The 19980-nt window shown below is 36.4% G+C and overlaps 1 protein-coding gene and 1 non-coding gene across 2 annotated transcripts; one reads left to right on the forward strand and one right to left on the reverse strand.

Annotated features, from left to right (window-relative positions):
- Positions 1-609: 609 nt before the first annotated feature.
- Positions 610-3542, forward strand: LOC128293766 (uncharacterized). Its single transcript, XM_053029273.1, has 3 exons — positions 610-838; positions 986-1351; positions 3487-3542. The coding sequence occupies exons 1-3, from the start codon at positions 610-612 to the stop codon at positions 3540-3542; spliced, it is 651 nt and encodes a 216-aa protein (XP_052885233.1).
- Positions 3543-6982: 3440 nt separating this feature from the next.
- On the reverse strand, positions 6983-7089 carry LOC128294353 (small nucleolar RNA R71). Its single transcript, XR_008284665.1, has one exon. It is a non-coding gene; the product is annotated as a small nucleolar RNA R71 (small nucleolar RNA).
- Positions 7090-19980: the final 12891 nt, after the last annotated feature.

The following is a 19980-nucleotide window of genomic DNA, read 5'->3' on the forward strand; positions in this document are numbered from 1 at the left end:
TGATTTGTTCGATCAGCTGAAAGGGGCCACTGTATTTTCCAAAATAGACTTGAGGTCTGGCTACTACCAATTGCAAGTTAAAGAGTCGGATGTGCCCAAGACTGCCTTTAGGACAAGATATGGTCACTATGAATTCTTAGTCATGCCATTTGGTCTAACGAATACCCCAGCTGTATTCATAAATTTAATGACTAGGGTGTTTCAGCCATACTTGGACAAGTTCGTTGTAGTGTTTATTGACGATATCCTGATTTATTCCAAGGATGAATCGGAGCATACGAGACACTTGAGGACTGTATTACAGACTCTACGGGATAAGCAACTTTACGCTAAGTTCAGCAAGAGTGAGTTCTGGCCCCGCGACGTGGGGTTTTTGGGTCACATCGTTTCGGGTGATGGTATCCGAGTTGATCCAAACAAGATCTCTGCTATCATCGATTAAAAACCACCGAAGAATGTAACTGAGGTTAGAAGCTTTTTAAGCTTAGCCGGTTACTATAGACACTTTGTAAAAGGATTTTCCATGATTGCAACTCCATTGACGAGATTGCTACGGAAGGATGTTAAGTATGGTCTGAGGAATGTCAATAGAGTTTTAAAAAATTAAAGATGCTGTTGACCGAGGCTCCAGTTTTGGTATTACCCGAGTCAAGAAAAGATTTTGTGGTCTATAGTAATGCATCCCTAAATGGACTGGGTTGTGTACTTATGCAAGAGGGCAAAGTGATCGCCTATACTTTGAGGCAACTAAAACCTCATGAGAAGAACTACCCGACATACGATTTAGAGCTTGCTACAATCGTCTTGGCTTTGAAGATTTGGAGGCACTATTTGTACGGTGAGACGTATTGTATATTCACCGACCATAAGAGTCTAAAGTATCTAATGACTCAGAAAGAATTGAACCTGAGGCAAAGGTGATGGTTAGAGCAGATTAAAGATTATGAACTGATCTTTGGTTACCATTCGGAAAAGGCGAATGTAGTCGCTGACACCCTGAGCAGGAAGTCGTTGTTTGCTTTGAGAGCCATGAATGCTCAGTTAACTATATCTAATGATGGTTCGATCCTAGCAGAGTTGAGGGCCAGACCGACCTTTTTTCATGAAATCTGTGAAGCTCAGAAAGATGACGAGAAACTACAAGCTAAGAGAACTCTGTGTGAGTTAGAGATTGAATCAGATTTTCGTATTAATACTGATGGTTGTATAATGTTCAAAGACAGAATTTGTGTACCCAAGAATGATGAGCTAATTCAGAAGATTCTAAGGGAGACACATGGTGGTTGTTTGTCCATCCACCCGGGTAGTGTAAAAATGTACATTGACCTTAAGACAATGAATTTGTGGTCAGGTATGAAAAGAGACATCTCAGAATTCGTATCGAAATGCTTGATATGTCAACAGGTCAAGGCTGAACACCAAGTGCCTTCGGGTTTGTTACAGCCTGTGTTGGTTCCCGAATGGAAATGGGACATGAACTTCGTGATCGGATTACTGTTGACCCCAAAGAAGAAAGACGTTATTTGGGTTATAGTTGACAAGCTAACAAAGTCGGCACACTTCATCCCAGTACGAAGCGATTACTCTCTGGACAAGTTAGCTGACTTGTACATATCTGAGATCGTAAGGTTACATGGAATACTGTTATCAATTATTTTGGATAGAGACCCAAGATTCACTTCAAGATTTTGGAAGAAGCCACATGAAGCTTTGGGTACTAAATTGAATTTTAGTACGACATTCCACCCTCAGACGGATGGTCAGTTTGGACGGACAATTCAAACTCTTGAGGAGATGTTACGATGTTGTGTCCTTGATTTTCAAGGCAGTTGGGAAAAATATTTATCATTAGTGAAATTCGCCTACAACAACAGCTTTTAGACAAGTTTAAAGATGGCTCCGTATAAAGCATTGTATGGCCGGAAGTGTCGAACTCCATTGTATTGGATAGAACTCAAGGAAAACCAAATTCACGGGGTGGATTTAATCAAGGAAACAAAAGAAAAAGTTAAGGTGATCCATGCCTGCTTGAAAGCGGCATCGAACAGATAAAAATCGTATGCCGGTTTGAAAAGAAAAGAAATTAAGTTTCAAGTAAGGGATAAAATATTCTTGAAGGTATCTCCAAGGAAAAAAGTATTGAGATTTGGCCAGAAAAGCAAATTGAGTCCATGGTTTATTGGACCTTATGAGATCACTAAAAGAGTTGGACCATTAGCCTACCATTTAGAATTTCCACCCGACTTGGAAAGGAGACATAATGTATTTCATGTCTCCATGTTGCGTAGATATCGATCCGACTCCTCTCATGTGATTTCACCGACGGAAGTCGAGATTAGACCGGATATGACCTATGGTGAGTAACCGGTCAAGATTTTGGCTCGGGAAGTCAAACAGTTGAGGAGCAAGGATATAGCTTTGGTGAAAGTGTTATTGTACAGGCATGCAGTGGAAGAAGCCACTTGGGAGCCTGAAGAAGTCATGAGGAGACAATACCCGAATTTGTTTTCTGGTAAGACTTTCGGCGACAAAAGTCCCTAAAGGGGGGAATAATTGTAACATCCTAATATAAGGCCTAGTTGGAACAATGATTTCAAGACCACGGATCCGAGGCAAAGAAAATTATTTTATTTATATTTTTGGTGTTCTAGCATGATTATATAGATACATGAAAATTTTGATAAATTAATTTTAGCGATTTTGAGTCTAATTGTGAAAAGGGACTAAATTGCATTAAGTACAAAAGTCCAAATTAGATAGAAAAAGAGTGTTAATTTGTCATGGACTAATTTTTAGAGGCTTTTAAAGGGCAATTAACCCCTTAAAAACATGGGTGGCCGGCCATAGTAATATAGGAGACAAAAATTTTAGTTTAGGTGAGTTAGATGGACCTTTTTTACTTGAAATATTATAATAAAGAAAAGATGATATCATACTTCATCTTCTCCATTGTTCATCGAAAATTTCAGCAAAGAGAAGGGTTTTTTGAAGCTTTAAATTTCAGCAACTCATTACTCACACAAGTAAGTGATTTCCTTGATAATTTTTGTACTTTTGGAATCCCCTTTGCATCAGTTTTCTTTTGAGGGGACTATGTTACAAAATGGTAAATGTTCTAGGAAGTTGCCATGAAAGGGTTCATGAGGTTTGCTGAGTTTTGGTGGAAGAATATGAGTTTTAGTTGTTAGACAAACAACTTTTATGAAAGGTGTTAGCATGAAAACACTTAATTGAACCATTTTGCAAAGTTTGTGAAATGGGTAAGAAATGTATGATATAGATGGAATTGTAAGATGCCACAAGGATAAATATTATTAGGCTAGGCTCGAATGATTAGAAAATGCAATGAAAATCGAAGTACGAGCCCAAGGGTAAAATCATAATTTTAGCAAGGTTCAAGGGCAAATTGGTCATTTTGCCCTAGGATGAGATAGGGATTGCAAAGGAATTAAATGATGTACTGATATAGTTATTTTGCTGATTTAGACCCTGATAAAACAAATTCAAAAGTTGACCGAGGGAAACAGAAGTTTTCGGAGTGATCAAAGTCCAAATCCGAAACGATCACTAGGTAAGTTCTAATAACTCAAGTAGACTCTAATGTACTTAAAATGTATATTCTTGATTTTATAAATGTGGTAATTGCCTATTGCATGATAATTTATGAGATTTGATAAAGTAAGTAAAATGCATATAAGAATGTCCCGGTTGAATGAATAAGGTTATTCGATGGAACATCTCGAAAATGAATTGATGGTGAAAAGGATCTAGCCCGGACGGGTGATCCTAAAGTGATCTAGCCTCTTGAAGAATATGTGTGCCTTAAGGATTTAGCCCGAACGGGTCATCCGAAGTAGGATTTGAATTTAGCCTGGACTGGTAATTCAGATCTAAACTCATTAGAGTATATGTCGTTGTAAGGGGATTTAGCCTGGACTGGTAATCCTGACATTTACTCAATGAGTTTTTATTACAGGGAATTTAGCCTGATTTGGAAATTTTGCCGTAAGATGCGAGGTTCGCGGGAGTGCATACTTGAAATGATCATTTGTATGAATTGACGGGAAATGAGATATCCATCAGAGAACTGAGAAATTCAATAGGACTAACATCAGATGTAATTGGGAATAATGATGTGATGAGCTCATCTAGATATATTATTATCTTGTCATGCCATGTGACTAACTTCGTGATTGAGTGCATGTGATAGGAAATCTATTCTGTACTTGTTTAGACGGAGTATTTATTATGGTTACATGTTAAATAATCGGTAAGTTTACTTTCCTGTTATCCGGACTTACTAACCATGTTAATGCTTATCCTCTTTTTATTTTCTTCTGTTTTATAGTACTCGTGGACTCTTGAGGATTGGAAGACGGTTGGAGTGTTGGTCATACTATCGACCTAATCCTGTTTTGGGTATATGTGAAAGCTTTTATTTTGTTATAATGGCACGTGTAGGGCTATACTAGAATGTTTGATTTAATGTGAAATTTGTTATGTATTTTGGCAAAGTCAAAAGCCTTTCATTTTGTATCAAGCCTAGAATAGTGGTTGTTATTCATTTTGGTAAATGCATATAATGTTCTTTCTATGGATGAGATGGCGTCCATTGTGGTGAAATTAGTATATTAAAATGATCTTGTGTAGGTTGAGTAAAATGGGTGACAAAATGGCTTGGAAATGGCCTCTTTTGTCCACACAGGCAGGACACACGGGCGTGTGTCTAGGCCGTGTATGGCACACGACTCACTCCCATGGGTGTATGTTATGGCCGTGTGTCCCCTGTACTTAAAATTTTAAGTCATTGTTGTACACGGGCAGGCCACATGGGCATGTACATGGTCGTGTCTTAAATTCAGTATCATTGATAAATCGCAATTTATACATATTTTTACCCCATGCTTAACACATTTTATGGATGATTTTTCCTTAGATTTGGTGAATTCGATGCTCCTAATGCCTTAATTTTATGTTTTATACTTAGAAGAGCATAAGAGAGTGAAAGGAACGAGAAACGGGCCAAAAACAGAGAAAATGGGCCAACGTATGAAATCAACATAGCCTGGACTTTCTCATACGGGCAGACCATACGGCCGTGTCAATTTGGCAGAATCGAAGCACGCCTCACACGGGTCGACCACAGGGCCGTGCCTATTTAACAGGCTTGACCACAACCTGAAGTAATCGTACATGGGAGTGTCACACGGGCATGTCACACGGGCGTGTCCCTGTCGAGCCCAAGCAGAGTTCTATTCGGAAAAGGCCACTTTTGAGAGCTCTTAGGCATTCCAAAGCCTATAAATAAACCCTAGAAGAGGAGAAAAGGGGGGACACAAAGTAGGAAGCACGAAATTACTCAAGGAAAGCTGATTGATCCATCTCAAGAGCCGGATTCATCATCAAGACTGGAGATCTCCCTTCAAGTTCCTTTAGGAGTTTTGGGTTTTTTTTTATGTTTTGTTATCTTTATGCTTTTGAGATGTTTTCTTTCATAAGTATGAACTAAACCCCTAAATACCTAAGGGGAATGAAACCTAAGACAGGTCTTGTTATTAATATCTGAATTGTATGATAAATATTTGACTTGTTCTTAATTAAGTGTTCTTAATTCTTGTTTTGATATTCCAGGATATTGATTCAAGTTAAGCTCCTATTCAGAGGAGGAATAGACATTGTCTAAGAGTAAATTTTTCATAGTTAAGCGGAGTTGATTGCGCGCCTAGAGATAGGGTGATAGGATTTTGCCAGATTAGGGTGAAACTTAATAAGGGAATCCATATATGGAGTTAATGCAATTCTAGGATGTTAATTAGAAAGAGATTTCAATTATTCAACCTAGGGTTAGACGTTATTAGTCTCGAGAGAGATAATAATATAACTTAGGGATTTCTACAGATCAAGTCAGATGAACAAATCATCTGATTTAGAGTCAAATAACAAGTGAAGTCTAGGTGGATTTATCCTTAGGTATTGTCTCAATCAATCAAATTTTCCCAAAAGTATTTTCTCAAGTTTTTCTTTCTATGCATTCTCTGTTAGTAATTAGTTTAGACAACCAAATCTCTTAAATTTTAGGCTAGATAATAAAAAGAAAGTTGATACTAGTACTTTTAGTTCCTTTGGGTTCGATAATCCGGTCTTGCTAAAGCTATACTACTGTTTGATAGGTACACCTTCCTTCATCGTTATAATAGTTAGTTTCAAGAACGATTCATTATAAATATTTAAAACCTGTCACGAATATCACGCACCAAGTTTTTGGCGCCGTTGCCCGGGAACTAAGATATTAGGAAAACTCGATTTTTATTACTTTAGCCATTTTACTTTTATTGCAATTTAAATTTTTATTTTCTTTTCTAATTCTTCATTTATTTTCTTCTGACAGGTTTTTCTAGTTTATGACCAGAAAAAACTTGTCAGGACCATTACATTTTGATAGTGAGATCGATCGCACAGTTTGCAGAAACCAAAAAGAAATAAGGTAAAGCTTAAGATACAAATAGAACGAGCAAGAGGACGATATTCAAACCACAACCAAGGAGATGGCTGAAAATCAGGAAAACCTGATACCTCCTGCATTGCTGTTAATCCAGTAAATCAGAATCCTGCTCCACGCACTATGTATGATTATGCTAAACCTAATTTAATAGGAACTGAGTCAAGTATAGTTAGACCTACTATTCCTGCAAATAATTTTAAACTGAAACCTAACACAATTCAAATGATACAACAGTTTGTTCAGTTTGATGGTTTGCAGGACGAGGATCCCAACGCTCACTTGGAAAATTTCCTAGAATTTTGCGATACCTTTAAAATTAATGGCGTTTCTAATGACGCCATTCACCTTCGGTTGTTTCCCTTTTCGTTAAGGAATAAGGCTAGACAATGGTTGAACTCGTTATCACAAGGTTCAATCACTACTTGGGAACAAATGACCGAAAAGTTTTTATTAAAATATTTTCCACCGACTAAAATAGCCAAATTATGTAATGATATCTCTTCTTTTGTATAGATGGATTTAGAAACACTCTATGATGCATGGGAAAGATACAAGGACCTTTTGAGAAGGTGCCATCACCATGGGTTACCGCTTTGGCTACAGGTTCAAACGTTCCATAATGGCCTGAATCCTTCGACTCGGCAAATGATTGATGCAGCTGGAGGAACTATCAATAGTAAGACACCTGAGGCGGCTTACGAATTTATTGAGGAGATGTCACTGAATAACTATTAATGGCAAGTTATGAGAACAAAGCCGACGAAAGCAGCCAGTGTTTTCAACCTCGACGCGGTTACTATGCTATCTAACCAAGTAGAACTCTTAAATAAAAAGATTGACGATTTCTGTGGTTCTACTCAGGTACATCCAGTGATGAGGTACGATTCGAATGGAGGAGGAGCATGCACAGAATATCAACCCTTCAACCCTAGCATCGAGGAGGAACAAGTCCAATATATGGGTAACAATAACTTTAGATCCCAAAATAACCCATATATTAACACTTATAATGCAGGTTGGAGGAACCATCCCAATTTCTCGTGAGGCGGTCAAGGAAATCAAAGGCCACAACATCCTCTGGGTTTTCAACAACCACCTTACCAGTAAGAAAAGAAGCCGAACCTTGAGGAGATTCTAACCAAATTCATCTTGGTGTCAGAAACTAGTTTTCAGAATACTGATACAGCACTCAAAAATCAACAAGCATCAATCCAGAGGCTCGAAACTCAGATTGGACAGCTCACTAAGTTAATTTCCGAACGACCACAAGGTAGCCTACCTAGTAACACTGAACCCAACCCAAAAGAGCACGTGAAAGCAGTTACACTAAGGAGTGGGAAAGTGTTAACTGAATCTAAAAAGAAGCCACTACAAGAAGCTGACAGAAAGGAGGTCAAACCTGAAAACAATGACAACCTAATGCCAAAAGAATATAAACCACCAATCTCATACCCAGCAAAGTTGAAGAAAGACCGCATGGATGCACAAGTCGGTAAATTTCTTGAACTTTTTAAAAAACTACATATTAACTTACCTTTTGTTGAAGCTATATCGCAGATGCCTACATATGCAAAATTCTTAAAGGAGCTTTTAACAAACAAAAAGAAGATTGAAGCCTTATCCATAGTGGAACTTAATGAGGAGTGCTCAGCCATACTCCAAAATAAATTGCCAACCAAACTGAAAGATCCAGGAAGTTTTACTATTCCCTGCTTAATCAGTAGTTTGAATGTTGATAAAGCACTAGCTGATTTAGGCACCAATATTAATTTGATGCCATATAAAATGTTTAAACAACTTGGTCTTGGGGAACCTAAACCCACTAGGATAAGTATTCAATTAGCTGATAGATCTGTTAAATATCCTAGAGGAATTATAGAGGACGTACTTGTAAAAGTAGATAACTTTATATTCCCTGTTGATTTCGTTGTGCTTGACATGGATGAAGATGTTGAGGTGCCTTTAATTTTAGGTCGGCCATTTTCAGCCACTGCTAGAGCTGAAATTGATGTGGGTGATGGTAAATTGGTACTTAGAGTAGGTGACAAAGAGATTATCTTTAAAATTTATGATGTCATGGATTTTCTAGAGAACAGGATGACTCATGTTATTTTATCGACTTTATTGATCATGCTACTCAAGATTCTTTTCAGGAAATCATACACAAGGACACGATGGAACTGTATCTCGTACAAGGAGAGGGGATGGATGATGATTCTGAAATAGAAACTGAACTAAACTCCAATGAAACCTCTCCAAAACTAGCAGAATATGAGGGAATTAAAGTAAAAGATGAACTTAAGCAAAAACCCTCTATTGACGAGCCTCCCAAACTGAAACTTAAACAATTATCGAATCACTTGAAATATGCATTCCTTGGAAATAATTCCACATTACCGATAGTTATTGCATCCAACTTGCAACCCAAGGAGAAAGAGGAATTACTCCAAGTATTAAGAGAGCATAAAAGAGCCATAGCTTGGAAAATTTTTGACATTAAAGGGATCAGCCCTTCTTTTTGCACCCACAAGATTCTAATGGAAGATGAATATAAACCATGCGTGCAAGCCCAAAGACGACTGAACCCCAACATGAAGGAAGTTGTTAAAGCTGAGGTAATTAAACTCCTAGATGCTGGAATTATTTATCCTATTTCTGACAGTTCGTGAGTCCAGTGCAGGTTGTTCCTAAGAAAGGAGGCATGACTGTTGTAGCCAATGAGAAGAATGAATTAATCCCAACAAGGACAGTCATAAGTTGGAGAGTGTGCATTGATTATAGGAAGCTAAATGATGCCACGAGAAAAGACCACTTTCCCCTTCCATTCATTGACCAAATGTTGGAAAGATTGTTAGGACACATGTACTACTACTTTTTAGATGGGCTCTCTAGCTATTTCCAAATCCCAATAGCTCCTGAAGATCAAGAAAAAATGACATTTACATGCCTATACGGTACGTTTGCTTATCGTAGAATGCTTTTTGGATTATGTAATGCTCCTGCTATTTTTTAGCGCTGCATGATGGCCATTTTTTACGAACTCATAGAAGACGTCATGGAGGTATTTATAGATGATTTTTCGGTTTGGTAACTCTTTCCAAATTTTCCTAGAAAATTTAAAACGAATGTTAATAAGATGTGAGGAAACAAACCTTATGCTTAACTGGGAAAAATGTCACTTTATGGTTTAAGAAGGTATGGTGTTAGGACATAAAATTTCTAGTAGAGGGATTGAGGTTGATAAATCTAAAATTGAAACCATTGAAAAACTACCTCCCCCTAATTCGGTTAAGGCTATTAGAAGTTTCTTAGGACATGCTGGGTTTTATAGAAGATTTATTAAAGACTTTTCTAAAATAGCTAAGCCTTTGACTAAATTATTAGAAAAAGATGTGCCTTTTAATTTCGATCAAAAGTGTTAGAAGCATTTAACACTTTAAAGGATAAACTGACTAAAAATCCAATTATAATTGCACCTGATTGGAACTCACCTTTTGAACTAATGTGCGATGCGAGTGATTTTGCAGTAGGTGCAGTTTTGGGACAGCGAAGAGATAAACATTTTCAACCTATCATTATGTTAGCACGACTTTGACAGCTGTACAAAAAATTACACCACCACCGAAAAAGAGCTGCTAGTTGTGGTTTTTGCATTCGATAAATTTAGGCCATATTAAATTTTGTCTAAAGTTGTCGTTTATACTGACCATTCCGCTCTTCGCCACCTATTGACTAAAACTGGTGCAAAACCTCGACTCATTCGATGGATCTTGTTATTGCAAGATTTGACTTGGAGATTAAGGATAAGAAAAGAGCTGAAAATCTTGTGGCTGACCATCTCTCCAGGCTTGAAAACTCAAGTACCAAAGAACCAGATGACATTGAAATAAATGATTCATTCCCTGAAGAACAATTTTTTGTTATATCTGATTCTGAGGTACCTTGGTTTACAGATATTGCAAATTTTTTAGCCGCTAACATTATCCCAAAAGGGTTGACACATCAGCAAAAGAAGTGATTCTTCACTGATGTGAAAAATTACTTCTGGGAAGACCCTTTTCTTTTCCGTAAATGTGTAGATCAAATCATTAAGAGATGCGTTACAAGGACAAAAACATGGAAAATCTTGGAACATTGCCACTCAGGACTGGCTGGAGGACATTACGGTGGAAATAAGACTGCACATAAAGTCCTCAAATCAGGTTTTTATTGGCCCACTCTATTCAAAGACGCCAACAAGGATGTTACTTATTGTGACAAATGTCAAAGGACAGGTAATATATCTAAACATGATGAAATGCTTCAGACATATATGCTCTCATGTGGAATATTTGATTTTTGGGGTATCGACTTCATAGGTCCATTCCCTAGTTCATTCGGGAATAAATACATCTTAGTAGCTGTTGATTATATGTCCAAATGGGTTGAAGCCCAAGCATTACCTACTAATGATGCTAGAGTAGTAGTACGATTCCTTAAGAATCTCTTGTCTCAATTTGGTACACCTAGAGCAATTATCAGTGATAGGGGTACTCATTCTTGTAACGCCCAATTTGACAAGACCCTCAAGAAATACGAAGTTCATTACAGAACAACTACCCTTTATCACCTTCAAACTAGTGGCCAAGTCGAAGTAGCGAACCGAGAGCTTAAACGTATCCTAGAAAAGACAGTAGAATTAAACATGAAGGATTGGGCGATGAAAGTAGATGATGCTTTATGGGCTTATAGAACTACCTTTAAGACTCCCATAGGAACATCACCTTACAGTCTTGTTTATGGGAAAAGTTGTCACCTACCCTTTGAGTTGGAACACAAGGCATTCTAGGCTATAAAATTTCTAAACCTTGACCCTAAACTTGCAGGTGAAAACAGGTTGATGAAGTTGAACGAGTTAGATGAGTGGCGAGCCAATGCATATGAAAATTCACGCCTATATAAGGAAGCGACGAAGCACCGCCACGACGCCCATTTAAAGCAACGAAGGCAATTTAAAGTTGGAGATCTTGTCCTGTTATATAACTCAAGGCTCAAATTGTTTCCTGGAAAGCTCAAATCACGATGGTCAGGTCCTTTCGTACTTTAAACTGTGTTTCTATATGGTACAGTAGAGGTAAGTCATCCATCACAAGGCACTTTTAAGGTAAACAGACATCGTCTAAAAATGTATAATGGTGAGAATTACAAAGACGATAAAAAGGAGCTACGGCTCCATGAAGTTACCTAAATACACCCACAAAGTAGAGTCGAGCTTAGACTATAAACAAGCACTTCTCGAGAGGCACCCTGAGCACTAATGGTGCTAACTTCTTTAAATTTTAGTCTTTAACATTTAATTAACTAACTGAGTCACTGGACACAGGATTTTTAGAACCACACGGCCAAGCACACGGACGTGCCGTAGGCCATGCACATACCACGGGATGAAACACGGCCGTGTGATACGGCCGTGTGAAAACAGGGAAAATTTTTTTCCCCAAAACAGGATGCGATAAGTTGCCACGGCTGTGCGACATGGCCATGAGCGAAACTGCCAAAATAACACGGGTGTACGACACGCCCGTGTTTTGAAATCGTGTTCAAACTTGTCAATTTAACACGGCCGTGTGCCTGCATGCACGAGCGTGGGAGAAGAAAACAAAGATTGACACGGTCGTGCAACATGGCCAAGAACACCGATGTGCCCAATTTCGAAAACCACGAATCGCACGAGCTGAAACAAAGGCAAACGGGCATGCCCTACGTCCATGTGCCCTAATTTCCCTATAAACACCTATTATCTATCTTAGCTTTATCTTTATATTTTGAAATTACTTTTTACTTCCTGTTTATACTATTTTATCTTGAGTTTTTACAATTTTCAATTTCAGCTACTCCATTACTAGTAATTATGCTTCCTTATAGTTTCTGATTTTGTCACAGTTATAAAGAGCTCCAAGGCTCATCATCGCATAGGAACTAAAAACTCCATCGGGAAAGGACTTATGGACTAATGAACCTCTACCACCACCGGAGTATCCTCCTCCACTCTCATGCCGATTATTCCCCAAAACTCCAGTTCAAGGAGTTCATCCATCATTTAGGAAGTTTCACTTCTTCCCCTATCTTATGATTATCAATCTATCTTTTTCAAAATATCTATCTTTGTACATTGAAGGCAATGTACATCTTAAGTGTGGGGGGATATCATCATTAAAAATAAAAATCCCTGAATTTTGTCTTATTCTTATATGATCTTCTCATGCCACGATTAGAATGAATTTTGATTAATTTATGATTTTTATTGATATGTCTTGAATTAAAACATAGGCATTTATGCATTGATTGTTTAAACTTTAAGATATTAGAGAGTCAAGCATGATAAGTTGATTTTTGAAGAATTAAAAACTTTTAGGTTGTTTCCCTAAGTTTAGGTATTATCTTGAGTTGGAGTTCACAAGTTTAAACATAAAAAAAGTCATAATTTTTGTAAGATATTGAGCCTTTAGAGCATCTATTATTTCTTTCATTCTCACTTTCATTATGAGTGCGTCAGTATTGAATTGTTATTCTAGAACTTGCTTGATTATGCATGTCAAGACCACACCATTTGATTTGATATGTCAAAATGATAAAGGCACTTAGGTTTAACCCACTCACTCCATAAAAGCCTACCTTCACAATTAACCCTTAGTGAACCCCCTTGAGCCTAAGAACTCATTCATTAATTTACCCTCAATATTAACCCATAACTCATTATTGTTGAAATCCCCTAAATTAATTTGATCCCTATTTTTGTCGAGAGTTGAGTTGGAATAGTTGCTTAGCTATGTTTTATTCTATTTTGTAAATTAACTTGTTCTTAATATATATATATATACATGTATACATATTAGTAGTAGTGATCTTCTGAGCTAAAGAAGTTAAATGCCATTTTCTGAGAAAAAGCTATGTTGTACGTAATTGATGACTAGTCATTTTTCTAGTTAGGCAATTTTTCAATTTAATCTCGATTCTAACCTTTTCTTTCAGCTTGTGACCACACCCTCTAACCAAAGCCACGTTACAACCATCTAAAAACCTTTTGACTGATGTTTCATCTCAATTTATAGTGGTGTAGATTTTATTTTCATGCAAGCCTATAGTAATGACTTTTCATTATTGACTATTGAGTGCTTCATTTATTGTCCTTAAACACCTCGAGTAATTTGAGTGAATCTTTAGTGAGGATGAGGATGTGAAACTCTATGATATTTTGAATCAAAGGTAATTATTTAGATGAGGGGAGACACCTATGTTTTCATGATAAAATGCTCAACTTGGAATGTTTGAAACTGTGATGTTCTTTTAGTTAAATTTTCAATGTTTAATTACTTATAGATTAGTTTGAGATATTATTCATAATAATTATAAAGTTAAGAAGAATTTATCTTGATTGTGAGTTGAGGGTTTTGCTTGAGGACAAGCAAATGCTTAAGTGTGGGGGTATTTGATAAACCACAATTTATACATATTTTTACCCCATGCTTAACACATTTTATGGATGATTTTTCCTTAGATTTGGTGAATTCGATGCTCCTAGTGCCTTAATTTCATGTTTTATACTTAGGAGAGTATAAGAGAGTGAAAAGAACGAGAAACGGGCCAAAAACGGAGAAAATGGGTCAACGTACGAAATCAACACAGCCTGGACTTCCTCATACGGGCAGACCACACGGCCGTGTCAATTTGGCACAGTCGAAGCATGACTTACACGGGTAGACCACACGGCCGTGCCTATTTAACAGGCTTGACCACGGCCTAAAGTAATCGCACACGAGCGTGTACCTGTCGAGCCCAAGCAGAGTCCTATTCGGAAAAAGTCACTTTTGAGGGCTCTTAGGCATTTCAAAGCCTATAAATACACCCTAGAAGAGGAGAAAAGGTGGGATACAGAGTAGGAAGCAAGGAATTACTCAAGGAAAGCCGATTGATCCATCTCAAAAGCCGGATTCATCATCAAGACTGGAGATCTCCCTTCAAGTTCCTTCAGGAGTTTTGGGTTTTCTTATGTTTTGTTATCTTTATGCTTTTGAGATGTTTTCTTTCATAAGTATGACCTAAGGGGAATGAAACCTAAGACAGGTCTTGTTATTATTATCTGAATTCTATCATAAATATTTGACTTGTTCTTAATTATGTGTTCTTAATTCTTGTTTTGATATTCCAGGATATTGATTCAAGTTAAGCTCTTATTCAGAGGAGAAATAGACCCTGTCTAAGAGTAAATTTTTCATAATTAATCGGAGTTGATTGCGCGCCTAGAGATAGGGTGATAGGATTTTGCCAGATTAGGGTGAAACCTAATAAGGGAATCCATATATAGAGTTAATGTAATTCTAGGATGTTAATTAGAAAGAGATTCAATTATTCAACCTAGGGTTAGACGTTATTAGTCTCGAGAGAGATAATAATATAACTTAGGGATTTCTACGGATCAAGTCAGATGAAGAAATCGTCTGATTCAGAGTCAAAGAACAAGTGAAGTCTAGGTGGATTTGTCCTTAGGTATTGTCTCAATCAATCAAATTTTCCCAAAAGTATTTTCCCAAGTTTTTCTTTTTGTGCATTCTTAGTTAGTAATTAGTTTAGACAACCAAACCTCTTAAATTTTAGGCTAGATAATAAAAAGAAAGTTGATACTAGTACTTTTAGTTCCTTTGGGTTCGATAATCCGGTCTTGCTAAAGCTATACTACTGTTCGATAGGTACACTTGCCTTTATCATGATAATAATTAGTTTCAAGAACGATTCATTATAAATATTTAAAACTTGTCACGAATATCACGCATCAATCGTACACGGGCAGGTCACACGGGCGTGTGCCATGACCGTGTGTTGAAGTCAATGTTGCACACGGGCTAAGGACATGGGCGTGCCCAAGCCACACAGACGTGTGGAGCCTAATGCATAAAGTTTTTCCAAGTTTATCTTAAGTTCTCGGTTTGGTCTCGAACCATCTTGAATGTACATTTTGGGCCTCGTAAGTCATTTAAGAGACAGATTGCTGCTGAAACGAAAAGTTTTAATTTGATCATGATTTTATGACTTGATTTCTTAAGATTGATTGAGTTTAAGTTAGGTAGCACCTCGAACCCTATTCCGGCGTCGGATACGGGCTAGGGTGTTACACTAACATTTCGACCCACAACTCGTGTGAGCACTAATGGAAAGGAAAGATTATGGTTACATGAAAAGGCACACTATGTGTGAGCATTCTTGAGTATCCAATGCTATTTTATATGATTCAACGAGTAAGTAAAGGTTAATGGGAAGGCATGTATAAAAAAGTAATATTACTAATATTAATATGACAGGGAAAGATGAATATGCTTATACAATATGAAAATGGATGATAATTTATCGAGTGGTGGATGGAATATGCATGGAATCTATTTCTTAATATATGTTATGTTTTATAGATGTATTATTTACTTACTATTTATTAACCATATGATTTCAATAGAAAGTATGTGTAAAGGATATATGTATAGGTGATGGATTATGGATGAAGCCTAAATGTTTTTCATGTATATGCCATGAGATACTTGGGATTTATATGTAATGATATATTTACTAAGCTTATGAGGTGATATGTATAGGAAAATAAGTCCAGAATACGACTTGATGAAAGTAGGTTTGGTTGTTTAATTTAATATGATTGGTAAGTTAAGTTTTGCTTATACGAATTTACTAAGCATTAAATTCTTACATAATCGTTTCCTTTGTCTTGTAGATTATCCGGAAGCTCAGCCGATTGAAATCTCGTCGAAGTATCGTCACACTATCTATTTGACATATTGGTATTTATGGTTATTTTGGTTAATGGTTATAAATGGTATGCAATAGGGTTGAAATGTTATTCAAGTGAAATTGCTTGTCTTGAGTTGTGTCAAGCTTGTCGTGGTTAATAAGGTAAATGTTGGCATGAATAATAGTTGCAAATATGGGTGAATGAGCCTTCATGCATACTCCATAGGTTCTAGATAGTATATGATATGATGGCATGTTTTGGAATGGATAATTTGGCCATTTTTAGGTACTTGGAATATATGGTCGTTTTGGTATGTTTGTGATGGCGTGTAAATGGTCATATGTGATATCATTTGGTAGATAAATGAACTAGGTTCTATGCTTGAAATGTGGCTATATTGCTTTGATTTGATCATTGATGTTTTGATATGAATATGGTGCCTTTGAATGGCATATTGGTTAGATGAAATAGGAAGTTTGAAATGGCATGTTTATAAGTGTTTGAATAATGCTTAGGTCAATTGAATGTGTGCACAAATGGGATAGATGGTTAGGTGTGTTTTGGTCTTGAAACGACTTGAATTAAGGTTAAATTATGGAGCACACGGCCTAACAACACGGCTGTGTGTTATTTTTAATTTGTTAATGTATCAAGTCAATGTGTTACACAGCCTAGCACACGACCTGCGACACAAACGTGTGTCGCAAGTCAGAGAGTTACACGGTCTGGCACACAGGCTGAGACACAGGCTGCGACACGGCTATGTTACCCAATTCAGTGAGTTACATGAGCGGAGACACGGGCAGGGACACGACTATGTGTTCGTTTGTTCAATTTTTACACGGCCTGGGCTATGTCACATGACCGTGTGACCCCTGTTTTCAAATTTTGTAATTTTCCCCAAATCTTTTGATTTGTCTCAAACTAGTCCTGAATAGTTTTTAAACTATTTTTAGGGCTTCGAAGGCTCAATTTAGGGACCAAATGCATATGTTTGATACGTTTTTAATGAGATTGATTTAATTAATGTTAAATTATTTTATTAAAATATTTTGATGTTAAACGTTGTTCCAATTGTTTGGTAATGCTCCATAATCCTAATCCGACAATGGAGACGGGTTAGGGCCATTACATAGCAAGCTTAGCTTTTTTAATTGAAATGGTGGGTTCATGTTTGAAAAGAGAGAAAATCTAGACGATGTGAGAAACTAAAGATCTAAGGTAATATTTCATGATTTAGTACTAGTATCATGTTTATTTCAAATATTTGAGCATAAAAGGTGATGTGAATAAAGTGTTAATTATTATGTTGACGCAATTTGAAGAGAAAGATAAGGAAGAAGATGGAATAGGTGTAGACAAGGGGAAAAACGTAGACAAAGCTTGAAAGAAGATTAATTTAGCTAAATTTGACGGTACTTTAAAATTCTTTCTTACTTAATTAGGTTTGCAATTTTTATAATAATGAACTTGTAATGTCAGGAACTTAAGTACTTGAGACTTAATAAGTATGTGAATAACCCATAGTAATAGTAAATGAATGTGATTAATGTTAATGTGAATATATGTGAAAAAGAAAAGGATTAAATTGTAAATGTTGGAAAATTATGTGTGCATATAAAAGTATGAAACTTGATTGTGCTTGTGATCAATATTAAATTTCACATAATTTTAAAGCCATTGTACATAAGTATTGATCTTGAGGGATATAGGAATACCATAGCGCGCTTATGAATTTAGCACTTTGGTGCTCCTGAAACTAACACTTCGGTGCACCTGAATTTATAATTTGCTTAACAAGCTGGTTTCCAAGAAATTTAGGTGTTTTTGACATGTTTTTACTTAATTTTTTATTAGCTTTAATAAGTGAATCAGTGCGCTTTTTATTACTTTTGAGACCCGAAATTGCAAAATGCACCATTGAGGACCTAATGGTTGGTTGAGTGTTATAGAGAGTCATTGGAGGCCTGAATGTGAGTGAAAGCATTACCTAAAAGAGAGGTATTACGATATCGAAGCCTGAAATGATACCCCTAACAGTGCTAAATTGAAGAAGATCAAGGCTTTTCCCGTGGTATTGCAATACCCAGCTCCTAAAGACTTCCCCGTTTCAAGGCTGGAGCTAATATCGCGATACTTAGCCCTCGGTATCACGATATCATTGTTGAAGGGAGACAAAAATGACTAGAAGAGTAGTCCTTATCCAACATGTCCCCCAATAAAAAATACACATTTAGAGGCAAATTGGTCAACAAAATTAGGTCTAATATCTACTAAAAAAGACCAAAATATTGGTTGGAGAGAGAGAGCCACTTAGACACTAGGCTTAGCTTAATTTTCTTAGTTTTTTCTTCATCTTTTAGGGTTTAGTTTTCTCTTCTCTTCTCCATAGCTTAGGTTTAATTTTTCCTATACATTTTCTTGTCTTTCTTGGTTCCATAGTTGGTAGTTTAAGTTAGTTATTACTATATCTTGGTTTTATTTACTTAGCTAATCCTTAAAACTCTCTTGTATTTACATTTTAATCCTAGTTTAATGCTAATCAGGTTTTTTTTTTAATTTCCTCTATTAAAAATCACTCCTTTAATTTTCTTGTTTATTTCTCTTGCTGCCATTGTTGTTGAATCCAAGCTTTTCTAATAAAGCTTGGTTTTTAATTGATTTGCTTAAGGTTTAAGTAAATGTTATTTTCATTTGATTTCTTGCTGATTATGAGTTCCGATATGAGTATGAGTAGCTAAATATTTAGTGATTGGTTGGTGGAAATGTTGGGTAATTAATTTTTGGGTTCGAGGACTAAATTATAAAATTAGACTAAATCGAATAGACTTAAAAACTTAAGATTGACACTCCTAAGGGAAAATCAAGATAAGTGAGACCGAGAGAAGATCTTACTGGGCACAAAATCGGTAAGTCCTAGGTTAGTCGGTGAGGTCGAGAGATAAACCAGACTAGTTTGTCTAATTTGGTAAAGTTGAGGCCGTGAAATAAAATGGAGTCAATTTAGGAGTAATAACAATTTAGATCCCTAATTCAAAAGTCAACCAACCACATGAAAATCAACCAACCGCTCTTTGTTATCATATTTATTCGTATTTGACGGGTAAGTAGTTTGTTTTTTTTACAATTTAGTCCTTTGCAACTTTTAGTTAGTTAGTTAGTATAATCCAACTCTTGAATGATTTGTTGTACTATAGTATCTAACGAGTAATTGTTTAGACTCTTCAATTGCACGTTTGTAGCTAGAATTCACTTAATCGCTGACTCATTTGTGTTTGATTCTCGGAGTACTCTTATACCCTATTGTAAAAATTTATTACAACTGACTTGTCACACTTGCAGACACTGCACATAATTATTTGGATTTTATTGTTGTCTTAGTGTTGATTTCTTACCCCGTTCGTCAAGACGGGGAAAGGTGGTCAATTTAGCACATTGTTGCTCCTAATTTAGCATTTATGTTCTCCTATATTTGTGAATTCATTCTATTTATCCTTGTTCACTCAGGTCTACAGTGTGTGAAATTGAATGATACATGATCAATTTGTAGATGATAAAAGTATGGTAAGTGGAAAAATAAAGATTAACCTTGTTGCTATTGTACTTTAACTATGACTATTTACTATGATCGTGTTAAATTGTTTATTTATTTATTAAAATAGTTAATTAAACTCAATTGTAAAGTTTGATTTCTTTAGTGCTTACA

Source organism: Gossypium arboreum, chromosome 6, assembly GCF_025698485.1.
Source record: "Gossypium arboreum isolate Shixiya-1 chromosome 6, ASM2569848v2, whole genome shotgun sequence".
In the NCBI taxonomy this organism is placed as follows: Eukaryota; Viridiplantae; Streptophyta; class Magnoliopsida; order Malvales; family Malvaceae; genus Gossypium; species Gossypium arboreum.